Source organism: Manis pentadactyla, chromosome 9 (genome assembly GCF_030020395.1).
Source record: "Manis pentadactyla isolate mManPen7 chromosome 9, mManPen7.hap1, whole genome shotgun sequence".
NCBI lineage: Eukaryota > Metazoa > Chordata > Mammalia > Pholidota > Manidae > Manis > Manis pentadactyla.
In genome coordinates this window covers 113,690,057-113,703,931 of record NC_080027.1, presented here as the reverse complement: position 1 = coordinate 113,703,931, position 13,875 = coordinate 113,690,057, and the positions used below count along the sequence as shown (strand labels likewise).

At 32.7% G+C, this 13,875-nt stretch overlaps 1 protein-coding gene across 1 annotated transcript in view; it reads left to right on the top strand.

Moving 5' to 3' along the window:
- Nucleotides 1-13,875, top strand: part of TPR (translocated promoter region, nuclear basket protein) — a 78,806-nt gene that overhangs the window by 43,174 nt on the left and 21,757 nt on the right. The window contains exons 31-40 of the mRNA XM_036912546.2: nucleotides 531-741; nucleotides 1,715-1,858; nucleotides 2,177-2,375; nucleotides 3,244-3,449; nucleotides 3,643-3,704; nucleotides 4,407-4,615; nucleotides 5,680-5,952; nucleotides 6,611-6,759; nucleotides 7,405-7,488; nucleotides 10,076-10,273. Coding sequence (XP_036768441.2) covers nucleotides 531-741; nucleotides 1,715-1,858; nucleotides 2,177-2,375; nucleotides 3,244-3,449; nucleotides 3,643-3,704; nucleotides 4,407-4,615; nucleotides 5,680-5,952; nucleotides 6,611-6,759; nucleotides 7,405-7,488; nucleotides 10,076-10,273 — 1,735 coding nt within the window. The remainder of the gene's footprint in view (nucleotides 1-530; nucleotides 742-1,714; nucleotides 1,859-2,176; nucleotides 2,376-3,243; nucleotides 3,450-3,642; nucleotides 3,705-4,406; nucleotides 4,616-5,679; nucleotides 5,953-6,610; nucleotides 6,760-7,404; nucleotides 7,489-10,075; nucleotides 10,274-13,875) is intronic.

Sequence of the window (13,875 nt, the reverse complement as noted above, 5' to 3'; positions counted from 1 at the left end):
TCAGCAGCATCTTACTACGCTGATGGACAGTGACCGTAGTGGGGTTTGTGGGGGGGACTTGGTGAAGGGGGGCGCCTAGTAAACATAATGTTCTTCGTGTAATTGTAGATTAATACCAAAAAAAAAAGTAAAGGGGTTAACAAACTACCCTCAGGCCTGTTTTTGTGCAGCATATAAGCCAAGAATGATTTTTGTTTTTACATTTTTAAAACATTGTTAAAACAGAAGAACATATAACAAAGATTGTATGTGGCTTACAAATCTTAACATATTACAAATCTCAACACCAATACAGGGAAAAGATTACAGATTTTGCTACCAAGCAGATGTGGATTAAAATCTGTGTACTCTAACTTGATTACTCTGAAACTGTATGCTGTATAATCAGTTGTTGCTCAGTAGTGTGTGTTTTAGGATTTTAAAATAAAAAATGTAACAAAACTGAATACAATAAAAATGTAAACTAAAGGATTTTAGAATTTGAAAAAATTCTCTTGTATTTGTTTCTTCTTCACCCTTTTTCTTGTTAGATCAAATGCATCTTTGACTAACAACCAGAATTTAATCCAGAGTCTAAAGGAAGATTTAAATAAAGTAAGAGCTGAAAAGGAGACCATCCAGAAGGACTTAGATGCTAAAGTAATTGATATCCAAGAAAAAGTCAAAACTATTACTCAAGTCAAGAAAATTGGACGTAGGTACAAAACTCAGTATGAAGAACTTAAAGCACAACAAGATAAGGTATTTTGAAATGATTTTTTAATATATGTATATTTAACATATTTTCATACACAATTTATAGTTTTATGTATGTAGAAATATACATAAACTTACATATATAAGAATATACATATAATTGTATGTATGTAGTATATATTAAAATGACTCACAGAAGTCTTAATCATTTTGATTAGTGGTTTTTAGATTCTAAACATGAATGTAAATTTATGTATGATATCTGTTTGGCTTAAAATTAGCTTTTTAAGGTGTCCTGAAGAACATTATCAATTCATAAAGAAATTTTAGTAAATACTAGGTATTTTAGTTCAGTTTTCCAATTTCAAATATTGTGCCTTTTCAAAACTATGTTCTTGTAACTCATGCTGATGAAAATTGCATATATCAAAAAATGGTAGCTCTTTATAATTAAGTAGGTTTTGTTATAGTTTTGAATAAGTAACTTAATGTTAACCATCTAGCAAAAAGAATTTTAAAATCCTTATTATATTTTGAATCTTGAGTTAATTTTCAAAGGTTAAGAACTTGTATATTGACTTAATTGCATATTTAGCACATTAGGTTAGAAAATATATAAACAAAAAAATGGGAAATTCTTACTCCTCAGTGTTAACCACTGTTAGCACTTTAGTATGCTTTTCTTTGCAAATGTGTAATGTGTTTTTCCAAGCAATAAGACCATGTATAGCTTGCTTTTCACTTTATTCATTATTGTGAAAATATATTTCTGTTGTGTCAAACATTCGTCTATAATGCAGCATCATTTTGATTAGCTATTTAATACCCAGTTGTATGGAAAGCCCTAACTTAATGAATACCTTACTTTCAGACATTAAAGTTGTCCTATAGAAAATTATTTATGAATCTCCTTAAAGATATGTATGTTTGCATAGTTATGATTATTTCCTTAGGTGAACTTTCAGAAGTGAAATTATTGAATACAAGTGTGGAAGTATATTGCTGTTTGTCATCTTAGGTCATGGAGACTTCAGCTCAGTCTTCTGGAGAGCATCAGGAACAGCATGTCTCAGTCCAAGAAATGCAGGAGCTCAAAGAAACCCTCAGCCAAGCTGAAACAAAGGCAAAGTCACTGGAGAGTCAAGTAGAGAATCTGCAGAAGGTATGAGCAGTGAAAGTGCATGTCCCTAATTCTTTCTTTGTTGAATACATAAAGAAATATGTGCCAAACACTTAACTACTTTCCCTTACATATGGAAATGTATATATTTTATTTTTATTTTGAATGAATCATGTATGTAAATAGTATCTAATTATCTTCAACTGTCTATTAAAATGTCTTGACCACCATATTATGTTTATAATTCCATTTAATCTAAATAAGGAAATTAATAACTTTTACCTTGTAACTCTGTAGGGCATTCAGTTTATACTGATTTAATTGAATTGCAATGGTAAATACTTTGCTTTCCTTTAAAAGACATTATCTGAAAAAGAGACAGAAGCAAGAAATCTTCAGGAACAGACTGTTCAGCTTCAATCTGAACTTACACGGCTTCGTCAGGACCTTCAAGACAGAACCGCTCAGGAGGAACAGCTCCGACAGCAGATAACTGAAAAGGAAGAGAAAACAAGAAAGGCCATTGTAGCAGCAAAATCAAAAATTGCACATTTAGCTGGTAAATTTTGTTATGTGTTAAGGTTTGAACTTCATAATGAAAGTTGCTTATTTAATAAAATGGGCTTAAACGAGAAAGGAAAAAAGTTAATTAAAAAACGATTTCCATTTGTGTGCTTTAAATATTAGGTTCATTTAATTAGACATAAAATTAGAGCAGTCTTGATTTTCATGTGATTAGGATGTCCTTGATTTATTTGTGAAATCTTTCTTAATTGTTAACCGTTAATAGATGCTTCTGCTTTTTTGTGTAATTGTTACTGTCTTCTGATGGAGATCTTTTGGGTACAGTGTATTATACAGAGGTCTTCTATAAATTCCTAAACAGCAATGGATCTTATCAACCCAGTGACTTTTTTTATGCCTCACTTCACTGAGGGCTCCTCTAGCCCTTCTGTGGAATATCATGTCAGATTTATGCGGAACCCTGTGTTGCTGCACTCTGGGCCTTACTGCACCTTTTTTGCTAGTCTGCTTAATAGGTAAAATTCTAAATCAGTTGGTTTTTATTATGAGCATTTTTTTAATTGGTAAGATAGTGTCCCAGCAAATTGATTTGTAAAAAAGTAGTTACTAAATTGTTTTGAGTATATGCTATAGATTATTTGAAGTGAAAATTTTACAATTCAGAATATCCTTATATTTAATAATACATTTATATTTTATGTTGGAGTATGTTTTATATTGGACTGATCAATATGAATATTCTAGGACCTTGCTTATTGAGATACATAGTGTGTCAGAATTGTAGATGTTAAAACTCAGGAATGTAATCTGATAATGACTTTTGGGTACCTATCAGGCACATAAAAATTCTTTGTTTCCAATGTTTGATTGTGTAATTTTAAGAGAATCACATGCTTACTTAGGTGTGAAAGATCAGCTAACTAAAGAAAATGAGGAGCTTAAACAAAGGAATGGAGCTTTAGATCAGCAGAAAGATGAATTGGATGTTCGTATGACTGCCCTTAAGTCCCAGTATGAAGGTCGAATTAGTCGCTTGGAGAGAGAACTCAGGGAGCATCAAGAGAGACACCTTGAGCAGAGAGATGAACCTCAAGAACCTACTAATAAGGTGATTAACTAATTCTGTTCAAATGAAAAATCATTTTATCTTTGAAGGTGTCTGAGATCTCTGGGCTTCTGTCAGAATGAATTTCAACTAAACAGAATATACAGAGAGTTAACAAAAGTAAAATGTTTTGATGGCATTATTTAGTGGAATCTTGAGTAAGCAAAATAATACATACTTTTCTTTTTATATATAGGTCCCAGAACAGCAGAGACAGATCACATTGAAGACAACTCCAGCTTCTGGTGAAAGAGGAATGTAAGTTTTAATTCTTCTACCGTCTGTTACCTGTTTTCTTTTAAATTTCTAACAAGAGAGTAATCTTTGGGGAGAAAACACATCTGTACCTATTATAAAAATACATACTGTTTTTCCATGCAAAACGGCATCATGTAGTTGCCAATTTTCTTTTTTTTCGATAATTCTTGTTTTCAGCATAATTTTGTTCCTATCAGGCAGAACTTTGTGGCAAAGAAAACATCTTTTCTCTTTTAGTTTGTGTTTGACTTCTAAGATAGGCTACTCGTTTTTCCTGTGATGTTATATGATAGCAAATATAATAAGAGGCCAGGCTGAGACTTGGGTTCAGTGATTTATAGTTGAATACATCCTACATTATCAGGATACACCACTGCAGAGCATTTTCCTGAACAATTTTTAGTGGTTACATTCAAAACCTCTTCAAAAGGAGTTTTGAAATATGTAGTGAATAAACAAAGGATTTTCAAATCTAAACATATTGTCTAATTTTTTCTTCCCTTTATTTGTCAAAAAGTCTACCGAAAGCAGTGTTAGGAAAACAGAATTAACAAGGTCTGAACTCATATTAAAGTCATACTTTCTGAACACTCCTTTCAGGAAGTATATGTGCTTTACTTTTGGTGAAGTGTATGTACTTGATAAGGAATATTTGTAGTAATTTTTCATGAATCATTTTTCTTGCGTTTTCCCTTCTGTAAGTGCTAGCACATCAGACCCACCAACAGCCAATATCAAGCCAACTCCTGTTGTATCTACTCCAAGTAAAGTCACAGCTGCTGCTATGGCTGGAAATAAGTCAACACCTAGGGCTAGTATCCGCCCAATGGTTACACCTGCAACTGTTACAAATCCTACTACTACTCCAACAGCTACAGTGATGCCCACTACACAAGTGGAATCACAAGAAGGTAAGTTAAATAATGCAGATCTAATTAGATTGACTACTTATTTAGATTTATTGAGAAGGATAATTGAGGCTTCTACTAAAGCTGAAGTCAAATAGTGCAAGTGGGCATATCATATTTTCAAGAGTCTATCTCCCAAGGTACTTGTTAATGCATCAGATCTACTCCCTCCCTCCCTTCCTGCTTTTTTTTAAGCTAACGAAGGGGGAATACACCCTTATAAATATGTGGTATGTTTTCCAAGGCCCAAGTTTTCATTTCTAATGGCTAAGAAAGATATGAAACCCATTCTGGGTAAACTATAGTAAATCACTAGTTCAACCTAATAATCGCTTTTTCACTGAAACTGACAATTTAATTACTTTCTCCACTTTGTTCTCATGGTACTTTCTTACCCATTAACAGCAATTACAAACTACATTTTATTCAGTTGAATGCATGGCTTTTTATTCCGCTGCATTGAGCTCCTTAAGGAGTAAGAATAGTGTTTTTCATTGTTTAATCCCTTTACTCAGTCCTAAGGTAGGTGTTCAGTAAAACTTTATTAAATGCAGTTTCTTTAGATTCTTTTCTTAAATACTGACATTCAGTATATTATTCAAGTGTTCAGAAATATGTAATATGTGTATATGCTATGAAAGTACAGAATATTTGATTTCAGCTATGTTCAATAAAATGATCAGATATATCACCAATTATACTTAATGTTCATTTTGTATCAATTAAAAACATGATGCTTAATAAAAATTTATAATTTATCTTTGAGCTTCTCAATTTCATTTACTTAGTTATAATTTAAATTGAAAAACCCAAAAACAGTTTCAGATATATATTTATTTAATTCACCCAACAATTTACTGCACACGACCATATCAGTCACATGGGCAATAGAAAAACACATAATTACCTTATATTTGCCCACAGTGTTTTTGCATAAGGAGTGTTCAGATAAGTACACAAATAACTATGCAAAATGTCACCTATGACACTGAGTAGGGAAAGGTAATTACAGCTTTAGTAAGAATAGAGGACTTAATGTATTAAATATTATCATAATTATTTTTCAGCTATGCAGTCAGAAGGACCTGTGGAACATGTTCCAGTTTTTGGAAGCACAAGTGGTTCTGTTCGTTCCACTAGTCCTAATGTCCAGCCTTCTATCCCTCAACCCATTTTAACTGTTCAGCAACAAACACAGGCTACGGCTTTTGTGCAACCCACCCAACAGAGTCATCCTCAGATTGAGCCTGCAAATCAGGAGCTATCCCCAAACATAGTAGAGGTTGTTCAGAGCTCACCGGTTGAGCGGCCTTCTACTTCCACAGCAGTGTTTGGCACTGGTAAGGTTGATTTTAAAATGAACTTCGGGTAGACTTGTCCATTTATAGCCTTGGATATAATATGTATCTTGACTGTTTTTTGAACATGTTTTATAGCATTAGAATGGATGAATATATTCCTGACACTTCATGTTTACTGAGTGAATTCTATTTTAGGTCATTTGTTTTTGTCATTAAGCTCTTCCTTCCCCTGCAGATACTTCTGACTTATTTTAATAACAACATACTACATGTAACTTGAAACAGGTCCTGAGAACTAAAAGACATCTAAGAGAAGACCATATAAGGATTTTCAAATCTAAACATAGAGTATAAATTTTTTTATCCAAGGAATATTGGGTTTTACAAACTATAGAAGACCCTGTGTAAACTTCATCAATAGCAATTATCAGTGTAGTTAGAGTGAATCAGATCTATTCCTATGAAAGTTGATCAGCTGTTTTAACTAAAGATTAGGTTGATAGTATAAGACCATCGATTCAGAGTTTAAATTGCTCTTTGCTCACACATAGATTAGCAGAAATAAATTATGTTGATCTGTCCAATTAAGTGTTTACTATGTCTTTCTTTAGTTAAATGATCAAAATGTTTTAAAATGTAACTTGGTCTAATTAAGTATCTTGCTGTAATTCAAGGTTTAAACTCTGTAATTTCAAAGTTTCAGCTACCCCAAGTTCTTCTTTGCCAAAGCGTACACGAGACGAGGAAGAGGATAGCACCGTAGAAGCGTCAGACCAAGTCTCTGATGATACCGTGGAAATGCCTCTTCCAAAAAAGTTGAAAAGTGTTACACCAGTAGGAACTGAGGTGTGTAAAGGTCTTTCTGTTTATTTTTACTTCTTCCGGTAGAGCTAAGGTATTCTTTCAGTTACAGCATTATTAGGTGAATGGACCTTTTGGGGCTAAAATCCGTTATCTAGAACACTCGGTTGTTGTACTTACTACAGAGTTTCTGTGCTGACAGCCAGTTATTGTTGCTGTTGCCAACAATGTTTATATTCTTCACATATCTTTAATTGAATTAGTTCCCATTTCAACTTAAAAATCACAGCTATAAAAACAGAAGTTGAATTCCATTCCAATTTCTTTTTAATTTGAATAATAAGGAAGTTTATTTTTCATGGACATTTTAAACTTTTATCTGTCATCTTTTTCTCAGATGAACCAAAACTATAATCTTTTATCTTCTATTGTCAAGGCTAAGTAGTAATGAACTAAACTTTACTATCAGACATTAATTTCATTAGTATATATTTAATCAATGTTCATAAACCTTATTTTGTATATACTAAAGAAGAGTATGATTGATTATACTAAGTTAAATATAAATTAGCAAATCTGATATACAGTTTCATAATATTACAAATTTGAGTTTTATAGGGAGAACTAGCTGAACAGGTGACCCATCATCTAGTGAACTGATACGGTTAAAACAATTTTATTATGATTCAGGAAGAAGTTATGGCAGAAGAAAGTACAGATGGAGAGGCAGAGACTCAGGCATACAACCAAGATTCTCAAGATTCCATTGGAGAAGTAAGTAAAACATATTTAAAGTAACTAATTGTGGCTTTTAATGAATGGAATTAACTTTGATGAAGTGAAATATTATTTGGATTTTTTTTTTAACATGCTGCTTTTATATTTAATGAAATACTAGAATTACCAGTGCAATTTCTGCTTTGTTTTACTCCTAATTAGTATCTGCCTCATAAACTTGATTAAAGACATGTTTTTGCTCATTCTTGGGACAGATTTCTCCAAGCTAAGAGTTATCACAAGTAAAGATCATCCACTCTTAATTATTAAGAAGGACAAGTGCTGGTTGAGTCTTGAGTTAATCCACTACTGCCCCATTCAGTGATCCTCTTGTTCTGTTCAATTCCTCCTTCCCTTACTGAATTAAAGTAATCTGTGAAATGAATTGAATTTGTACCCATCTTTATATTTTGAACCCTCATTGAGGTTTCTCCAGCGGCAGCCTCACAAATGAAATGCATAAATGCTTAAGCTACGAAACTTGAGGTTCCATTCCTGACTCTACCACTTAGAAGCTGTGTGATTTAAAAGCAAGCCATTAATCAGTTCTCTCTAAAGCTCAATCTTCCCATCTGTTGGAATAATACTTTTTAATAATGTTCCTAAATTAGTACCTGCCACATATCGGCACTCAAAATATTATTTATTTTTATCTCTCTGCTCCACAGATTGAGAACTCATAGTAATATTAATAGTTTAACTATTAATGGTTAATACAGAACTTATTACTATATGTCAAATGTTATTCTAAGAAATTTGCATTTATCAACTAATCATCACATCAGCCCTATTTTTTATGTGAAGGAACTGATGCTCTGATAAGTAGCATAACCAGGTTCTTATAGCATTAGACCTGGAATTTGAACTCAGGTTGTCTGGTTTCCAGTTGTTCTCTTAAGCGTGAAACAGTGCCTTCTGTCTGTATAAAATGTCAAGATCATTTTATTCTAAAATCATTTCTGTAGAGTTAAGGAATGTCTCAAACTAATCATAAATAACCATAGATTGCAAGTAAATTTTAGGTTCTTAAAATGCATTAATTTTGTTATTTTTCCTGTTTTGCTTGGCTAAAAACAAAACTAAACCTTCAAAATGAATTCAGAGTATTTTAAATGACATATTTCATGTATCTTTAAGAAAGTGTCATATTTTGAGGAACATCATAATTTTGAAATAATTTGTGGATTTCTATATTATTGCCAGACTTGGATAAAGTACACTAAATATTCTCTGTAAATCTTTTTCTTGAAAATGGCAAAGTTGTCTGTGACTCAGAAATGCCCTTTAGCTTTCCATTCCACTTCCAGCACTACCTACTGGATATGTAACAGTTCATTTTTCTAGTTTTTTGGCAGTGAAGCAGATGTTCCTTTTAAGTTTGATTTTCTTGAAATAAGCATATCACTTTGAGTCACATTTTTAATTATTCCATGACTCATTTTTTTCTGCTACAGTAAACATAATCTTTATGAATGACTTAATTCACAAGAGATTGTTTCTTGCTTGTATAAAGAATAGATTTTGTGAATGCTTAACCAAAAAGTAGACACTTAATTTTTTTACAACAAAATATCAAAATAAAGTTAAAATTACAGTTCATTTCAGTGGCTACCAACATGGCATTGCGAAGTTAGATTGAGCAAAGAATTATTTTTATATTTGTTATCCTTAATGTGGTTTGAAGGCTTAGGATAGAGTGTTTTTTGGGGGGGTTGCAATGATAAATAGTTTATTTAGTGTGTTTTCTAGACTATTTCTGATTTGGAGAAAAAAATTTAATAATATTTTGCAGGATATTCTATGGATATTCTTTTTCTGTCTTTGGTCTATACTTGTGCTATCAGCTAACCACATTGGCTGTTAAGCACTTGAAATATGGCTAGTCTAAATTGAAATATGCTCTGAGTGTAACACATACATTGGATTTTGAAAGGTTATTACAAATTCTGCAATGTAGAATATCTGGTTAATAATTTTACATTGGTTATATATTGACATGATATTTTGAATATATTATGATTAATTGATTTCACCTGTTTCCTTTTCTTTTTTGATTTTAAGTGACTACTAGAAAATTTAAAATAGACAATGTGAATCACATTGTGTATTACATTATGTTTCTATCAGACCAACACTGGTCTACAGTATACCACACTGGTAGTTTTGAACACATATATCTGTATATATTTTTTCCCTTTTTTATTGGAGAATTACCCGGTGACATTTATAACAGTTTGTCTGTAGGAAGACAGTAAAGAAATATAAAATTTTTAAAAGAAATTTTTTTAATTTAAAAAGAAATTTTTAAAAAGTTGCTCATGCTTATATTCAAGAGATTTTTGCCTATGTTTTCTTCTAAGAGTTTTGTGGTTTCATGTCTTATATTTAGATCTTTGAATTAGACAAAGATTTATCTTCTTTAGCATGTAGCTGGTTATGAAAACCATATTTTTAACATAAAATGTTACTAGTCCATAGGTATTTTTTGGTTTTTACTTAGATCTGCAGTAATTCACTGACAATTTTGGGTATACTTGACTGAAAAATGTTTTAATTTTTGATTTAAAAAAAAAATATTTTAAAGGGAGTCACCCAGGGAGATTATACTCCAATGGAAGACAGTGAAGAAACATCTCAATCTCTACAAATAGACCTTGGACCCCTTCAGTCAGATCAGCAAACAACTTCATCCCAAGATGGCCAAGGCAAAGGAGATGATGTCATTGTAATTGACAGTGATGATGAAGAAGATGATGATGATGAAAATGATGGAGAGCAGGAGGTAAAATTTGGCTTGAAATCATCCAGTGGTTTTTGGCTTTTGTCATTTTTATTTAATTGATGTACAGTTGACAAACACAATCTTACCAATATTAGTTTCAAGTATACAACACAGTGGTTCAACAGTTAACCCATGTTATTAAATCCTCAGCTCCACTAGTGCAGTTACTATCTGTCAACACAGAAAGACACTGCAGGATCATTGGCAATATTCTCCATGCTGTAGTACTTTCCTCATGACCAACCTACATTATGATTGAGAACTTGTTCCCCTTTATCCCCTCACCCACCTACCCCAACCCCTCCTCCATGGTAACCACAAATCACTTCTCAGTGTCTATGAGTCTACTATTTTGTTCATTTTGTTTCATTTTTACATTCCATAAAAAAGTGAAATCATATGGTTTTTGTCTTTTTCCACCTGGCTTATTTCACTTAGCTTAATACCCTTGAGGGTCACCCATGTTGACCCAAATGTCAGGATTTCTTTCTTTTTTAATGGCTGAACAGTATTCTATTGTATATATGTACCACTCTTTATCCATTCATCTATTTATGGACACTTTGGTTGCTTCCATATCTTAACTATTATAAATAATGTGGCCATAAACATAGGGATACATGTATCTTTTTGAATCAGGGATTTTCTTTTCCTTGAGTAAATTCCTAGAAGTACAATTATTGGGTGATATGGTATTTCTACTTTTAGTTTTTGAGGAACTTCCATACTGCTTTCCACATTTGGTGCACCAATTTACTTTTTACCAACAGTGTAGAAGGGTTTCCTTTTCTCCACATCCTCTTAGACACTTGTAATTTTTTTGTCTTTTGGATAGTGGCCATTCTGACTGGTATGAGGTGATATCTCATTGTGGTTTTGATTTGCAGTTCTCTGATGATTAGTAATGTTCCATGTTCCTCTTGGCCATCTGTATTTCTTCTTTGGAAAAAATGTTCAGGTCCTCCACCCATTTTCTTAATCTGGTTATTTGGTTTTTTGGTGTTGTGACATATGAGTTCTTTATGTATTTTGGATTTTAACCCTTTATTGGTTAAATCATTTATGAATATACTTTCCCATAGTGTAGGTTGCCTTTTTGTTGTGTTGATGGTGTCCTTTGCTATACAGAGCTTTTTAGTTTGATGTAGTCTCACTTCTTCATTTTTTATTTCCCTTGCTTGAGGAGATGTGTCTAGGAGAAAAAGTTGTTCATACTTATGTTCAAAAGATTTCTGCCTATGTTTTCTTCTAAGAGTTTTGTGGTTTCATGTCTTATATTTAGATCTTTGATCCATTTTGAGTTGCCTTTTGTGTATGGAGTTAGACAGTAAGCCAGTTTCATTCTCTTACATGTAGCTGTCCAGTTTCCCCAACACCAGTTATTAAGAGGCTGTCTTTTCCACATTGTATATATTCATGGCTCCTTTATTGTATATTAATTGGCAGATATATGATAGGGTTTATATCTGGGCTTGCTATTCGATTCCATTGATCTATGGGTCTATTCTTGTGCCAGAACCATACAGTTTTGATTACTATAGCTTTGTAGTATAGCTTGAAGTCAGGGAGCATGGTTTTTCTTCTCAAGATTGCTTTGACTATTCAGTGTCTTTCATGGTTCAATATGAATTTTAGGATTATTTGTTCCAGTTCACTGAAAATGACATTGGTATTATGATAGCGATTACATTGAATCTGTAAGTTGCTTTGAGCAGGATGGCCATTTTGACAATATTAATTCTTCCTATCCATAAGCACAGGATAGATTTCCATTTATTTGTGTCATCTTTAATTTCTCTCATGAGTTATATTACAGTTTTCAGAGTATAGGTCATTCACCTCGTTGTTTAGGTTTATTCCTAGGTATTTTGTTCTCTTTGATGCAATTGTAAGTGGCATTGTTTTCCTGATTGCTTCTTCTGGTAGTTCATTGTTAGTATATAGTAGTGCAACAGATTTCTCTATATTAATCATGTGTCCTGCAACTTTTCTCAATCCAGTTATTAGTTCTAATAGCTTTTGTGGACTCTAGGGTTTTTTATATATATAGTGTCATGTCATCTGCAAGTGGTGACAGTTTAACTTCTTCTTTACCAGTTTGGATGCCTTTTATCTCTTTGTGTTGTCTGAATGCTGTGGCTGGATCCTCCAGCGCTGTGTCATATCAAAGTGGGGAGAGTGGGCACCACTGCTGCTCTTGTTGCTGCTCTTAGAGGAAAAGGTTTCAGCTTTTCTCCATTGAGTGTGATGATAGCTGTGGGTTTGTTATATATGTCCTTTATTATGTTGATTATGTTTATTATGTTATTCACTCTATGCCTGTTTTGTTAAGAATTTTTATCATGGATATATGTTGAATTTCAAGTGCTTTCTCAGCATCTATTTAGGTGATCATATGGTTTTTATCCTTTTATTTGTTAATATGGTATATCACATTGATTGTTTTACAAATATTGTACCATCCTTGCATCCCTGCAATAAATCCCACTTGGTCATGATGGATGATCCTTTTGATGTAATTTTGAATTTAGTTTGCTAACGTTTGATTGGATTTTTGTGTTTATGTTTGTCACAGGTACAGGTCTATAATTTTGTTTTTTTTTTTGTAGTGTCTTTTTCCAGTTTTGGTATTAGAGGGATTTGGGCCTCATCAATGAGTGTGGAAATATTCCCTCCTCTTCTGCCTCTTGGAATACTTTAAGAACGATGGGTGTTAGCTGTTCTTTAAAAGATGAGTAGAATTCAGCTGGGAAGCCATCTGGTCCCAGACTTTTGTTTATTCGGAGTTTTTGGATTACCAAGTCAGTTCCCTTACTGGTAGTTGGTCTGTTTTGAGATTTTCTGCTGCTTCTGTGTCAGTCTTGGAGGGTTGTATTTTTCTAGGAAATTGACCATTTCTTCTAGACTGTCCCATTTATTCACATTTTCCATAGAATTATCTAATAAGTCTTTGTATTTCTGTGGCATTAGTTTAACTATTCCTTTTTCATTTCTCATTTTTATTTGTGTCCTCTTTTTTTCTTGGTAAGTCTGGCTAGGGGTTTGCCTACTCTGTTTATCTTATCAAAGAACCAGCTCTTGGTTTCATTGATTTTTCTTCTATTGTTTTATTCTTTTCTATTTAATTTCTTCTATGATCTTTATTATGTCCTTCCTACTAACTTTGGGTTTTATTTGTTCTTTTTCAAGTTTATTTAATTGTGAGTTTAGAGTGTTTATTTGAGATTGTTCTTGTTTCTAACGAAGCCTGCATTGATTGCTATGCACTTCCCTCTAGAACTGCTTTTGAGCATCCCACAAGTTTTTGAACTGTTCTATTTTTATTTTCATTAATCTCTATGTATTGCTTGATTTCTCCATGTCTTGATTGAATAGTTCATTGATCACTGATTATTTAGAAGCATGTTTCTATGTGTTGGTGGGTTTTTTTGTTTGCATAATTTATTTCTACTTTCATACCATTGTGGTCTGAGAAGTTGCTTGATAACAATCTTTTTTAATTTATTGAGGCTCTTTTTGTGTCCTAATATGTGACTAATCTAGGGAACATTCTATACAGACTTGAGAAAACTGTGTGTCCTACTGCTTTTGGGTGGATTGTC